The sequence below is a fragment of the Lipotes vexillifer genome, unplaced genomic scaffold (genome assembly GCF_000442215.2).
Source record: "Lipotes vexillifer unplaced genomic scaffold, Lipotes_vexillifer_v1.1 scaffold121, whole genome shotgun sequence".
NCBI lineage: Eukaryota > Metazoa > Chordata > Mammalia > Artiodactyla > Lipotidae > Lipotes > Lipotes vexillifer.
The window spans coordinates 1,572,673-1,587,544 of record NW_006773122.1 but is presented as its reverse complement, the minus strand read 5'-3'; the positions used below and the strand labels follow the sequence as shown (position 1 = coordinate 1,587,544).

The following is a 14,872-nucleotide window of genomic DNA, read 5'->3' as shown; positions in this document are numbered from 1 at the left end:
CGCGCAGTGCCCGGGCCTGCAGGGGATGTGGGGCTAGGTGGCCCGAGTAGGCAGGTGCCCCCAGGCAGCAGGCAGGGCACCTTCGAGGCAGCTCTGCCTCCCCACCCACTGTGCTCCTGCCCTGGCCCAGGGCCAAGGGGTGGGGCTCGCTGTGGCTGCAGGGCAGAGGGCTGCCCTTATCAATGGGAAGTGGGACGTGGGTGCCCTTTGGGAATAATTGCAGGGCCAGCCACCTCAGCTCTTGTGGCTCCACCCAGGAAGCCTGCCCCTTCTGGCCCTGCTCTCAGGTGGAATTGCAGGGACTCCCTGGAAAGCTCTGCCTACTGCCTTATCTCCAAGCTGTGTATGTGTCCCTCACTGTTACTACCCCTGGTCAACCCTTACTTGGTCTTCTGGCCAGTTCAGCTACCACTTCGTCCTAGAAGCCTTCCGTGGTCCTCCCCCTTCCTCCTGCAGGGAGATTAAGTGCCCCTCAGTTCTCTCAAATACCCTCCCTTCCCCTGTCACACTCCATGCATTGTAGGTGCTTGTTTTCTTGGCTGCCCCAGGTTCCCTGTGATGCTGGCACATAGTAGAGACTGAATTGTAGAATATCAGAGGTGGAAGAGCCCCCAGACACCATCTGGCCCAGGTCCCTCTCTAACAGGCAAGAAGCCCAGAAAGGGGCAGGGTGTGCCCGGGGTCACACAGCACATTATGGCAGAACTGGGAGCAGACCCGATGTCTAAGACATGTCCTCATTTCACACCCCTGCCTCTTGCTTCTGAGCACGTTTTTTAAAAACACGTGTTTTCTTATATTCACAAAAATAATAAATGATTATTGTAGAAAATTTAGGAAACAAAGGCAAATAAAAATCAGAGATAATTGTTACCATTTTTGTTTTGTTTTTTGGATTAGTACCAGTTTCTGGCTTATGCATAAAATTTTTCACAAAAATATAACCATGCATACGGTCTTATAAATGTCTTCCACTTTAACAATATATTTGGTAATTATATTTCTTTCTTTTCTTTTTTTTTTTCTTTTTTATTTTTGGCTGCATTGGGTCTTCGTTGCTCCATGCAGGCTTTCTCTGCTTGCGGTGAGCGAGGGCTACTCTTCTTTGCGGTGCACGGGCTTCTCATTGCAGTGGCTTCTCTTGTTGCGGAGCGTGGGCTCTAGGCACGCAGGCTTCAGTAGTTGTGGCGCGTGGGCTCGGTAGCTGTGGCTCATGGGCTTAGTTGCTCTGCGCAGCATGTGGGATCTTCCTGGACCAGGGCTCGAACCCACGTCCCCTGCATTGGCAGGCAGATTCTTAACCACTGCGCCACCAGGGAAGTCCTGGTAATTATATTTCTATGTCAGTAAATGTCCTCCTTCAACATATTGTAAATGGCTGCCTGGGATTCCATCACATGCTTGCATTATAATTACTAAAGACAATCCCCTATGGTTGGGCATTTGCTATTATAAACAACGTCCTTTGCTGTTATAAACAGCACTGGGATTCGTATTCTTGTGGGGAAATCTTGACACACTTCTGCAATTATTCCCTGTAGGATAAGTTCCTAGAAGTACAATTGTAGGGTCTCTGGTATACTGTATCCATGCTAAGCATACCATATAGTCTTGGGCTGGGAGGGATTTTGAAGTTCTTCCCCCCAACCCCGACTCTGGGTCTGAGGTCCACTGAGGACTTCCCTCCCTGGCAGCAGTGCAGTCCCTCACACCTTCTGTCCTTGTCCCCATTTCCCATCTCCAGGGGAGCTCTTCTGCCAGCTTTCAGCAGCTGCCTCCACTCAGGTTAAAGGGAGACTGGAGGACCATGGTATAGGGGAGCGCTGTTTGGGTGAGGATGTTGGGCAACTTGGGATCCTCAGGTTGGGGGGTTCAGTCGCCTGCTGTCCTGTGCCACTGTGGACACGTACCCTGAGGATGAGAGATGCCTGTTGCATTAGGGGCAGATAGCGACAGCTGCGATTTCTTGAGTGTTGCTTATGCCGGGCTCCTCTGACAGGTTTACTCACTTATCCCGTGGCCCCAACCCGATGCTGCAGGGGTGGTGCTTTCCAGATGAGACCACTGGTGTTTGAGAGGGGCTCCTAGCACAGCCAAGCTGCTGATGCCTCACAGCCCTGAGTTTGAATCCTAGCCTGAGCCTTAGTCTTTTCGTCTGTCAGATGGGTCTGCTGGGTGCATTCAGAGAAATGGGTGGGGAAGCACGTGGGTAAGTGAGGGGAAGATGGTGAGAACGTGGTGTTGGGTCATGATTTAGAATTCCGCCTCTAGCTCCTAGGCCTTGCAAATGTTTATTGTCTCACTTTGTCTTTCCTGCTTCTGGAGTTTTCTTGGTTTAGTCTTGGACTGATCATTATGATAAATAGCAGCTATCACTGTAGACATCATATGCTAGGTACTGCCCAGTGTGATTTATACACATTAGTGGATGTAATCTCCCAGCCTCTTGTGAGGCAGGTACTGTTGTCAACAAATGCGGAGGCTGAGGCTCAGAGAGATTGACAAGCTTGCCGCAAATCATGAACTCAGGTTGGGTAGCGGTCATTGAATCTGGGCCCACCGCGAGGTCAGGACCTGTGGGTCCACAGCCAGCGGACCCCCGGAGCCCACACTCTGACTCTCCGCCTTGTGACTCTCCTCTCTCCACAGTCTTAGCCCCGGGGGCCCCACCGAGCGAGCGGCATGCGGCACCCCCAGACATGCCCAGCATCCTTCAGCCCACTGCCCAGCCCCCCCAGGAGGCCCTAACGCCCTGGGGCACTTCTGCTGTGCACAGGACCACGTGGGGGTTTGCCATGGTGACATAAAGGGGCGCAGAGGAAGGAAGGAGCGCAACCAGCCGCGGACTGCACCCCTGGCTGGGAGGAAGGGCCGGGGCCCGGATCCTCCGCTGCCACTGCCACTGCCACTGCCACTGCCACTGCCCACTTCGGGCCTTGCTCGCTGAGTCTCTGTGAACCTGTTGGTCGGTGGACAACTTGGGAGTCTTCTCCTGCGTGGGGCCTTGGGGCAGCCGGGGCGGCTGGGCCCCCGGTGGCCGAGGTCTCGGGGGCCAGGATGCCCACCCTGGCGCGCCTCCGCAGGCTGTGTCGGCACATGTCCCCGCAGGCTGTACTTTTCCTGCTGTTCGCCTTCTGCCTGTTCAGCGTTTTTGTCTCGGCCTACTACCTATATGGCTGGAAGCGGGGCCTGGAGCCCTCGGTGGACGCCCCCGAGCCTGACTGTGGGGACCCGCCGCCCGTGGCCCCCAGCCGCCTGCTGCCACTCAAGCCCATACAGGTGGCTGCCCCTTCCCGCACGGACCCGTTGGTGCTGGTGTTCGTGGAGAGCCTCTACTCCCAGCTGGGCCAGGAGGTGGTAGCCATCCTGGAGTCCAGCCGCTTCAAGTACCGCACGGAGATTGCACCGGGCAAGGGTGACATGCCCACACTCACTGACAAGGGCCGCGGCCGCTTCGCCCTCATCATCTATGAGAACATCCTCAAGTACGTCAACCTGGATGCCTGGAACAGGGAGCTGCTGGACAAGTATTGCGTGGCCTACGGCGTGGGCATCGTCGGCTTCTTCAAGGTACGTGGGGAGCGGGTCCCCGAGCTGTGGAGAGCTGCAGCTGAGTTTGAGTCTTATCCCCACGCTTGCTAACTGGGTGTCTGACTCTCCTCACCTGTAAGATGGGTGTAATGGTAACGCCTCCTCCTAGGTTGTCATGAAAGGTAAGTGGGTGAGTGTAGGTAAGGCACTTGGAGTGCCTGGTGCCTGGCGTCTAGCAGGTACTTTTTAAGTATTAGCTTTCATTGGGAGCACACGACAGGGGCATTGCCTTCCACGCATGGGGCCTGGCACATAGCAGGCTAGTAGCTAAGGGAGGCGCCAGCGATGGGTGCAAGGGGGGAGAGCATGCGCTCTGCTGGGTCCCTCGGAACTCTCCATGGCGGGTCTCCCCAGTGGATGAGGCGTGCCCCTGTTTTGCAGATGGGCAAACCAAGGCTCAGGAGGATTGAGTTAGGTCACAGGAGGCCATGTAGCCAGTAAGTGGGAGAGCCAGGGTCTGAACCCAGACTTAGACAGTTGGGGGCTCTGGGTCCTGTGCCCTTTCGTCTTGGCTGTGGAGGGGTGTGGCGTTTATGTACCTCTTGAACCAGAGCCATTTTGCGTTGGAAGAAAGAGGAGAAAGAAATCCCCAGTGGACCGGTGAGCCGCTCTGGGCTCCGTGGGGTACCCAGAGCAACTGCTAGGACCACAGTCCTTGCTGAAAGTGTCGTGGAGAAGCTGTCCTTGGGGATGAGGTTGTGAACAGCTGAATGGGGGATCCAGAGGCTCTAGTCAGAGAACTCTGACGCGCAAGCTGGGTGGTTGGGACTGTAGTCGGGTGCTTGGGGGTGTTTGTTCCATCATTCAGCAAATAGTGAGTGCTTACCATGTTCCAGGTCCTTCGCTAGGCACTGGGGACACAGTGGTTATCGAAGTGTGCAAAGTCCCGGCTGTGGTGCTGTGGACATTTCAGTGCAGTGGGTGACTAGACAGTGAACAAATAAACATACCATGTGACAGGTGGTGATAAGTACAAAAAAAAAAAAAAAAGAAAGAAAGCGGGGAAGGGCACTGGGTGATGGATATGGGCAGTTGGTGCTGGTTTTGATAGAACGCATTACCAGTGAGTGAAAAAAAAAAAAAAAAAAAAAAAAGAAAGAAAGCGGGGAAGGGCACTGGGTGATGGATATGGGCAGTTGGTGCTGGTTTTGATAGAACGCATTACCAGTGATGTCATCTTTGATAAAGTGACCAGAAGGGAGGGAGTGAGAGGAGCCCGTGGCTCTCTGTGCAAAGGGCCTTCCAGGCGGAGGGGACAGTAAACACACGGGTCCCAAGGCCGGCTCTTGCTTGGCGTGAGTGGGGAGAGGAGCAGGAGATGGGTCAGAAGTGGGCCGTGTCCACCGATGGCTGCTTGTTCGTCCCCAGGCGTTGGCGGCACAGCCTCGCCCTGGACCCGTGCTCCGTGCTGGGAGGAGCCTGGTCTAGCTGAGGGTTTCTCACGGCTGTGTTCTTTCATGCACTAATGGATCGGGTTGCTCTGCCACTAAAACAGGTTTTGTGGGCCAAGAAATTGAAGGCCCTTAGAAGTCCTGCAGTAGAGCAACCTGGTGAGATTTGTTGCCCAGCTGGCTTAATGACAAAACCCTTTATTTCATGGCTCACTGTCTGGGAAACGCTGGCCCGGTTTATGGCTGGGCAGTGGCATAGCGTCAGACAGCTTCATTGTCTGTTTCCCTTTGCTCCTGGACTCTGTTCCCTTTCCTGCCATGAACTTCATTAGGCTTGATTCAGAGCCCCAGGCCTGAAAAACATCACAATGGCTGACACTTGCCGAGTGCTTACCCAGTGCCACGCACGTCCTACGTGCTTGATGTGAATTAACACATTTGACCCTCATAAACCATCCTCCAAGCCAGGTGGATGTGATCTAAGAGAGAAGGAAACTGAGGCAAAGGGGGGTGAAGCAGTGTGCCCACACTCACACCTCTGATAAGCACAGACCTAGGATTTGAGGCCAGGTGGTCTGGCTCCAGAGGCTTTATTCCTACACTGTGGGATGAGGCCAGGAACTTCAAGTAACATTTATTCTATTTAGTAGAATTTGCATCAGAGGCCACAACTGGTGCACAGAGCTCCCACAGTCTGTGGGGACCAAGCAGTAGGCTGTGGTCATTGGGCACAGTCGGTACAACATAGCTTGGATCCTATCAGGCCCCAGTTCCTTGCTCTACAGAAGGTGAACACGAGGCCCAAGGAGGGGCAGGGAGGTGCTCAGAGCATCCCTGTGGGGTCAGTGGCATTTGCAGGTCTTCTCGCTCTTCCTACCCTGCTGTGTAAGACAAGACCCCTCCTTGGTTTTGATCAGGGGCCTGTGACTTTCTGCTCTAACGGGAGCCATCTGGTGGTCAAGCTGCATCCTTCTGCTCTTCTGCAAGGCCTGCTTCAATGCTGTGCATCGGGCTTGGGACTCCAGGGATCTGGAGACACTCACTTTCCAATGCCCGCTGGCACTGGATTCCCAGGTCAGTGGGAGAGCAGGGGCTGAAAAGTCCAACTTGTTCTGTCACTTATAGGCAGAGTGACCTTGGGCAGGATATTCAACCCATCTGTGAAGTGGGGGCCAATCACAGCACCATCTCACTGTGCCATGTTGAAGACAGGACAGTGGATGGGAAGCATTAGCCCAGCGCCTGGTACCCAGAGCCACCCAACAAATGGCAGCTGGCATGCCTTGTCATCTCACCTCAGCACACACAGCTGGTGGTAGCTCTTCATCTGTCTTGTGGCTTGGCCAACATGTGCCCCTGAGGACCCTGAGGGTGGGAGCCGGTCTTCATCAGCAGCCCCATTTCCTGGCTCAGCCTTGCAGCTCCAGGTGCCCTGGGGTTGAGCACATCCTGTTAGAGGCCTGACCAGGGCCACTGATGCTTGATTGCACACTCGCTACATGCCAGACCCTGAGCTCATTGCTTTGCAGACCTTATCGTATGTAATTCTCACAGCTACCCTGTGAAGTGGGCACTTTATTTTCAGGTGAGGAATCAAGGCTCAAAAAGTTATGTGGCTCTCTAGACCGACACACCTAATAAGTCAGAGCCAAGATTCGACCACCACGCTCAGCCTTTCTAAGCCAACCACGGGTGAGCGTGTGAGAGCAAACTGACCGATGGATGTGGGACGTGAGGCCCTGAGAGGTAGCACCTTGGGGACCCCAAGGTTCCCAAGGTCATGCAGCCAGTTGCTACCTAAGTCTGTACTAGGTCTCCCATTCCCTGATCAGGGCTCTTCCTTCCTCTGCCTGATGACCCCACTGGAAGATTTGGTGTCTCCTGCGTGGGTCCCCAGCGCCGAACAACAGGAGGGATTCCCCTCCCATGGGGCGAGGCCCGCAGTGGGGGGTCAGTCTCTGCGATGCTTAGGCTTACTCTCCATTCCCTTCCCCAGATGGTTGCTTTCACTGCAGACTGCGGTGGACAATCGGCAACTTGGCTTTCTCCCTTCCTTGATGCCTCCCAGCTGGGCAGCTGGCTGAGCTGCCAGCGCCTGGCAGTCAGCTCAGAATCGGGGCTTTGAAATGGGATCCCTCAGTGCCTGTGATCCAGTGTGGCCTCCCAGGCCACAGCAGGTGATGGACAGGGCCTGAAATGTCGCTGGCCCCCACTGCCTTTGTCCCCAGTGCTGGCTTAGTGGTCTTGGGGAGCTGGGGGCTGAGGGAGGGGCCTCTCAGTTTGGGGCTGTCAACACCAGAGGCTGGCTCAGGACAGGGTGGGAGTTGGCAGGTACTCCTGGTGTGTGGAGAGTCAAATGCAGCCCTTTATCTCAGTTTACGAGGCAGGGGCCCTGCAGAGCCTTCGTGGAAATTAGAAAAAAAGCACTTCTGCATGAAGGTTATTACTAAAAGGCACCCTGGGCAGATGTCGCTCGACTTGAGGCCCAGGGCTCAGCCCTCAAACTGAGTGTCCTTGTTCAGTGCTCACGTGGTGAGCTCTCCAGGGTGGCTCTGTGTACCACTCTGCCTGCCTCTCCAACCTCATTTGCTGCCCTTTGTCCACTCTTGATTCATCCCACCCCACTCATTCTTCACACAGTGGCCAGATGGATCTTTTTAACATGCAGATTGGAACCTGTCATCCCTCTGTTCAAAACCCTTTGATGGAGTCTTTGATGGCCTCCCACTGCCACTTCAAGCCTCTAGGGTCCTGCAGGTCTGGTCCCAGCTGACCCTTCTGCCTCATCTCCTCTCCTCTCTCTTGATCACTCTGGTGGCCTCTTGATATTCCTTGACTGTGCTGAGCTCTCTCCAACCTCAGGGCCTTTGCACTTGCTGTTCTTTGAACTTGGCTCCCACCTCTCCCCTAGTTGATGCTTACTCAGTCCCTTTCTCCAGGAAGCCCCTCTTGAGCCAGCTGACTGTGCCCAGTCATCTACTCTTCTAGGACTATGAACCTCCTCTGTGTAGCATGTGTCACATTGAAGTTTACGTATATTTCTGCTATTTTGATTACTCTCTCTCTTCTCTGCTCGCCTTTACAGTTCACAAGGGCAGGAGCCATGTCTGTTTTTCTCACTGTATCCCTGTTACTTAACACAGTGCCTGGCATAGTGAACAATTGTGAGATAAACAAATGAAACCCGTAACGAAAAGCTGTCACGTGCCAGGTATTTGGGATCTGTCTGTTCTTTCTTTTTAAAAATCCAGTTACTCATCCGATACGCGTTTGCTCCCACTGGGTGTCAAGCCTGTGCTGGCACCAGGGATCCAAGGTGGAAGTGACATAGTACTTGCCCTTGAGAGGGTGCAGACTGGTGGGGGAGACTCTGAACAGATAATGCAGCAGACAAGGTGAGAAGTGCTACAGCTGAGGCTTTAATGCCCCAGGGAGGCCAATGAAGAGAAGAGGGTAGATGCATGTTTTCTTCCTTCCTTCCTTCCTTCCTTCCTTCCTTCCTGCATGTGAGCTTGGGCGGGGGCTGATCTGCATTGCTATGCGCGGGCTTCTCATTGCCATGGCTTCTCTTGTTGCAGAGCATAGGCTCTAGGTGCTCGAGCTTCAGTAGTTGTGGCATGCGGGCTCTAGAGCGCAGGCTCGGTAGTTGTGGCGCACAGGCTTAGTTGCTCCGCGGCATGTGGGATCTTCCCGGACCAGGGCTCAAACCTGTGTCCTCTGCGTTGGCAGGTGGATTCTGAACCACTCTGCCACCAGGGAAGTCCTGATGCGTGGGGTTTTGAAGGATGAGCAGTTTGTCAGGCCAAGAAGACCAAAAGGAGTTGGCACAGGGACAAGGACAAATTGTACTGTATCCAGAGGCAGGTGGCTGGGAGGGTGAGGGATAAGGAGCAGGGGCTGTGAGTCTAGGGAAGAGGAAAAGCGGGTGCTGTGGGTACTGCCTTCAGGTTCCCAGGGAGCTGGCAGCAGCAGGTCCTGGGAGGAGAGGAGGCACAGGGAGCTGGGCTCCTCTGGGGAGTAGCCTTGGGAGTGCCGGGGGCACATGGGGGTTGGGAGCACAGTGGGCAGAGTGTCTGCTCCTGCACTCCCAGAAGATACCTCGTCTTTGATCTCTTCTTTGTTGGCATCTGCCCAGGATTTCTCCTGAAGAAAGGATTGTGACAGAAGCCAGATTGGAAACCCCAGGCAGGGGAGCCTGGTGGTTAGGTGTGTGGGCTCAGGGGTCAGCCATCTGGCTGTGAGGTGTGGCTCGTCCTGACCACCGTGCGACTCAGGGCAGCACCGCCCTCAGAGCCTGGGTGTCCTTGTCTGTGAAGCGGGGATGACAGAGGAACCCTCCTCCTGAGGCTGATGTGAGGACTGAACGAGCAATGGGTGATGCCGCTGGCTGTGTTCTAAGCACTTTGCGGGAGTCAACGCTCAGCCTCCTCCATCACCCCTTGAGGGATTTACCATTCTTGGCCATGTTTTACAGCAGAGGAAACTGAGGCGTGGGGAGGTTACCTGACTTGCCCAAGGCCACGCAGTCTGGTGGCAGAATCCATACTCTCCACTGCTAGACTTTCCTGTGTGTGATTTTGGACAAGTTACTTAGCCTTTCTGGGCCTAGTCTCCTTGTCTGTATAATGGGAATGGCAGTGATGCCTCCATCGTGGGGTCACTGTGAGGATTACGGCACCCCTTCATGTAAAGTGCACGAGCTTGGTTCCTGGCTTTGGTGAGCACGGCATGTGTGTTAGCTGGTATGTTACAATGACAGGCAGAGCGGGGTTTGCACCGCTAGGTCAGCACAGGATCAGGAATGTGACGAGCCCTCTGTGAATGTTAGTGAGTACTGTTGACATGACTGTTGTTATGAGTCCACGACTGATACTCCGTGGTCCCTTGGGGCTGTGGTTCTGACGGCTCTCTTCCTGCCCCACCCCACCCGGCTGCAGGCCAATGAGAACAGCCTGCTGAGCGCGCAGCTCAAAGGTTTCCCCCTGTTCCTGCACTCCAACCTGGGCCTGAAGGACTGCAGCATCAACCCCAAGTCCCCGCTGCTGTACGTGACGCGGCCCAGCGAGGTGGAGAAGGGCGTGCTGCCGGGTGAGGACTGGACCGTATTCCAGTCGAACCACTCCACCTACGAGCCTGTGCTCCTGGCCAAGACGCGGTCGTCCGAGTCCATCCCGCACCTGGGTGCGGATGCCGGCCTTCACGCCGCGCTGCATGCCACTGTGGTCCAGGACCTGGGCCTCCACGACGGAATACAGCGCGTGCTGTTCGGCAACAACCTCAACTTCTGGCTGCACAAGCTCGTCTTCGTCGACGCCGTGGCCTTCCTCACAGGCAAGCGCCTCTCGCTGCCTCTGGACCGCTACATCCTGGTGGACATTGATGACATCTTTGTGGGCAAGGAGGGCACGCGCATGAAGGTGGAGGACGTGAAGGTATGGCTGGGGGCGCCAGACCGTGTAGGGTGGGCCTCGCCACCTTCAGACCTTACTGTCCCCATCGTGACTTTGCTGTCTGCACCTCCTCTGTGCTGTCAGTCCCCCTCCCTTGGCCACTTGGTTTTATTGTCTTATTAGAAGCAAGTGCCATTTAAAATTATTTGAAGTATTGAATATACAGGAATTTTGCATCTGGTTATATGGAGCTCAAGAATATAACTACGGAGAGATGGTAGCTGTGCAGAGAGTACCTACCTCTTAATCCAGACATGATTTTTTTTATTTTTTTTTTTTGCGGTACGCGGGCCTCTCACTGCTGTGGCCTCTCCCGTTGCGGAGCACAGGCTCCGGACGCGCAGGCTCAGCAGCCATGGCTCACGGGCCCAGCCACTCCGCAGCATGTGGGATCTTCCCGGACCAGGGCACGAACCCATGTCCCCTGCATCGGCAGGCGGACTCTCAACCACTGCGCCACCAGGGAAGCCCCAGACGTGATTTTTAACTCTCAGAAATGTTTGTGTCAGTACCAAAGCTCCTACAAAACTCATGAAACAAGAATTAGAGTGTGAATCCCATACAAGGCATACTTTAACTGCAGTCTGTATAGATAGTGAAAGGCATGTGCTTAATTCAAAAAATGTTTACCAAACTAAACTAACTGTATGTACAAGCATTTTGCAAACCATGAAACTTTACACATGTATCACTATAAAAGAGAAGCCTGCAAATTAAGACCATTTTCATCTACTCACTACTTTACTCAGAGTTGTATGCAAAAGGAGCAACATCACTAGTGTAAATGGGGAAGTCAGTATCAGTTGCCAAAAATAGAGGGCAACCATAACAATAGATCCAATGAAAGCGGAAACAGGGGATTAAATTCTAGCGAATTACTGCTGCCTACTGATGACCTGTCCCCTCTTATACGAGATTAGTGAGAGTTAGAAACGTATTAGCACCAAACCAAGACTTCTTTTTGACGATAGGAGGAGGATTGAAAAAGAGACTTAATTAAGAGGAATGCTTTCCTCCGTGTGGGTGCTGTGTTGGGATTGGCCGTGGGTCCTGGAAGGAAGGCCCTGGGCTGGGGCAGGGGGCGGGGTCCATCGTCCTCCTGCCTTTGTCTAGAGTGAACTCTCTGCTCCTCCGTACACCTCCAGGGGAGAGCAGAGCAGATGCTGCTGAGGAGCAGGCACTGTCTGGGGAGTCAAGACCTGGGTTCCAGTCCCAATCTGCCCCTTAACTGACTGGGTGACTTGGGCAAGTCCCTTCCGCTGTCTGAGCTTCAGCAGTGAAATGACAAGATGGGGTGGATGGGAAGGACCTGGATGGCTGGGGTGAGGGGGCATGTGCAGATGCCAGGCTCTGAGCCCTCCCGGCTCTACCTCTGGGACAGAGCAGTGTTGCTTTGATCTGCTTTACCCATTGGGTTTGCTCCTGAGATTTCACTTCCTCAGGGGCTCCCCTATTGAAAGAAAGTTTTGAGACGACTCCTGTTGAGCCTTCCAGCTCTGAGGCTTCATGCAATGCCCCGACCCACCTCTAGCAAAGTAGATTACTCCGTTTTCTCCTTAGGACGTTCTTCAGGTGGCCCAACCTTGCTCTCTCCTGCTGTAACCTAGGTCTTTGCTTCCTGTCCAGGATGAGTCCTTGAGACTGGTCCAGGGTCGACCCCATGAGGAAATCAGGCTGCCAGCCTCACTGTGTCTCCTGTGAACCCTGGGCTTTGCCCTTCTTGGTTCTTACTTTCCCCATTGTTGGAATGATAGGAATGCTAGCAGTTTGGAGCCTTTTCTGTAGAAGAATACCCAAAGAGATGCCCTCTTCAGTGTACTTAGCTCAGTGCAGGCTGTAGAGCTCTATGCCAGCCAGGTCCCATTTGCTTTAATCATCCTTTTGAGTCAGAAAGGGAGGTTTTTTTTTTTTTTTTTTTTTTTTGCTTTAATCCCAAGGACTGGCTACAACTGAGCTTTTCTTGCAGAGACATGAATGTTGCCTCATTAACTTGTACAGTACGGGCTGTACAGTGCAACTTAAATGATACCAACAGCAGTGCTTATTCAAGGCTTGGCAAGTGCCAGGCTCTGTGCTCAGCCCTTTCTGTGCATTGCATCATCTGATCCTCACAGCAGCTCTGTGAGGTGGATATTGTTTTAAATCCCATTTTACAGAGGTGGACACTAAGACTCAGAGAGGTGAAGTAACTGGCCCAAGGCCACACAGCTAGAGCATGGACGTCCACCAGGTAGTGCATGGCCTTGTTAAGATGCCGGTGGTGGCCCCAAGGAGGGCCAGGACTTTTTGTTTGCAAAGTGTTCTGATAGCGGGCTCTTCTTACAGGTTTCCTAGCAGCCTTGTGCATCATACCTGGTAGGGATTTTTTTGAGTCCTGACTCCAGAGGACAACTGTATGTTTGTTTCACAAGTGTCAGCATCCCTTCATTGACTTGCAAAGCACTGGGTGCACTGTGCGTGGAAACACTGCATTGCTGGGCACACAGTACGTCTCTGGAAAAGTCGTGGTCCTTTGACATCAGCCTTGCAGTCACCAACGAGGTGAAATCTCCCACATTTGACAGATGAAGACATGAGGCTCACAGTGGCAGTGACCACAGACATGATAATGGAACTATTTTTCATCACTTACCAAAATGCCAGGCTGTTTTACATGCAGTATCTCATTTAATCCTCCCAAGAGCCCCATGAGGGAGCTATTATTATCCCTATTTCACACCTGGGGAAACTGGGGCCTGGAGAATTTGCATAGCTTTCTCAAGGGCATGGCAGAACCAGGCTAGAGTCTATGTCTTGTCTTGCCAGAGGCCTGGTGGAGGTGGCAGCACAGGGCTGGCTTCGTGGGTATGGCACCTGTATAGTCACACAGGGCCCCATGCTTGGAAGGGGCCCATTCAAGATAATGCTCTGCTATTTCCTTCTTGACATTTTCAACAGTCTTTGAGCAAGGGTCCCTATTTTCATTTTTCTATGGGCCCTGCCAGCTTTGTAGTTGGTCCTGCAGGAGCAGGACCCTTATGGGAGGAGCGGGGAACTTCTGGCTTCCCCTCACCCCTTTCTCCCCACTCTGCCTATCCTAGGCCCTATTTGATACGCAGAACGAACTACGGACACACATCCCAAACTTCACTTTCAACCTGGGCTACTCAGGGAAATTCTTCCACACAGGTAAGTGGGCCTGGCTCTGCCCCCACTAGCAACTTCCAGGGGCCCTCAACATCCAGACCCTCGGAGTGCTATGCCATGGGGTCAGCAGGTGGGCGGATGGGCCCACTTAGGGCCACGTTTGACCTCTGTGGCCTCTCCCAGAGCCAGACGGCCCACAGAGCAGTCGCAGCCCCAGGTAGAGGGCATTTGGAGACAGCAGTGCCACGTGATGGCCTCCACTCCTCTGTCGCCGGGCCTCAGGCTCTGCTGTTCAGGGGGTGGGGGCATCTCCTCCCTCTTGCCTCCCTCTCACCACCACCTTTTAGTATTCTTTGTACTCCTTCAGCCTTAGAAAGGAATTGGTTGAATTTTAAGAATCTTACAGAAATATGTAGCAGAGAAAATGAAAGTGCCCTAGAACTGTACCCACCCCAGAGATGAGCACTGTCACGAGTTTTTCTTTCTTGAGTATAGTTAATTTACAATGTTGTGTTAGTTTCAGGTGTACAGCAGAGTCATTCAGTTATACATATATTTATTCTTTTTTAGATTCTTTCCTCACATAGGTTATCACAGGATTTATTTTATTTTATTTTTTTTGGCTGTGCTGCCTGGCTTGTGGGATCTTAGTGCCCTGACCAGGGATTGAACCCAGGCCCTCAGCAGTGAAAGTGTGGAGTCCTAAACACTGCACCACCAGGGAATTCCCTCATCACAGACTATTGAGTAGAGTTCCCTGTGCTATTCAGTAGGTCCTTGTTGGTTATCTATTTTATACATGGTAGTGTATGTTAATCCCAAGCTCCTGATTTATCCTTCCCCACCATGTTTCCCCTTAGGTCACCATAAGTTAGGTAACCATTTTTGATATCTGTCTGTTTCTGTTTTGTAAATAAGTTTATTTGTATCATTTTTTAAAAAGTTAGCTTCCACATATGAGTGATATGATATTTGCCTTTCTCTGTCTGGCTTAGTTAGTATGATAATCTCTAGGTCCATCCATGTTGCTGCAAATGGCATTATTTCATTCTTTGTTATGGCTGTGTAATATTCCACTGTATATATGTACCACATCTTTTTTATCCATTTGTCTGTTGATGGACATTTAGGTGGCTTCCGTGTCTTGGCTGTTGTAAATAGTGCTGCAGTGAACATTGGGGTGTGTGTATCTTTTCAAATTACGGTTTTCTCTGGATATATGCCCAGGACTGGGATTGCTGGATCATATAGTAGTTCTATTTTTAGTTTTTTAAGGAACCTCCGTACTGTTTTCCATAGTGGTTGTACTAATTT

General features: G+C 52.8%; 1 protein-coding gene across 2 annotated transcripts in view; it reads left to right on the top strand.

The window, feature by feature from the left end:
• Positions 1-14,872, top strand: part of NDST1 (N-deacetylase and N-sulfotransferase 1) — a 67,274-nt gene that overhangs the window by 27,609 nt on the left and 24,793 nt on the right. Inside the window, exons 3-5 of one of the 2 annotated variants that reach the window (XM_007448047.1) lie at positions 2,650-3,570; positions 9,920-10,414; positions 13,513-13,600. In XM_007448047.1, the coding sequence (XP_007448109.1) occupies positions 3,058-3,570; positions 9,920-10,414; positions 13,513-13,600 (1,096 nt within the window). In that variant the 5' untranslated portion in view covers positions 2,650-3,057. Of the gene's footprint in view, positions 1-2,643; positions 3,571-9,919; positions 10,415-13,512; positions 13,601-14,872 lie in introns of those variants that run through there. The other variant, XM_007448048.1, reaches the window with a different exon arrangement.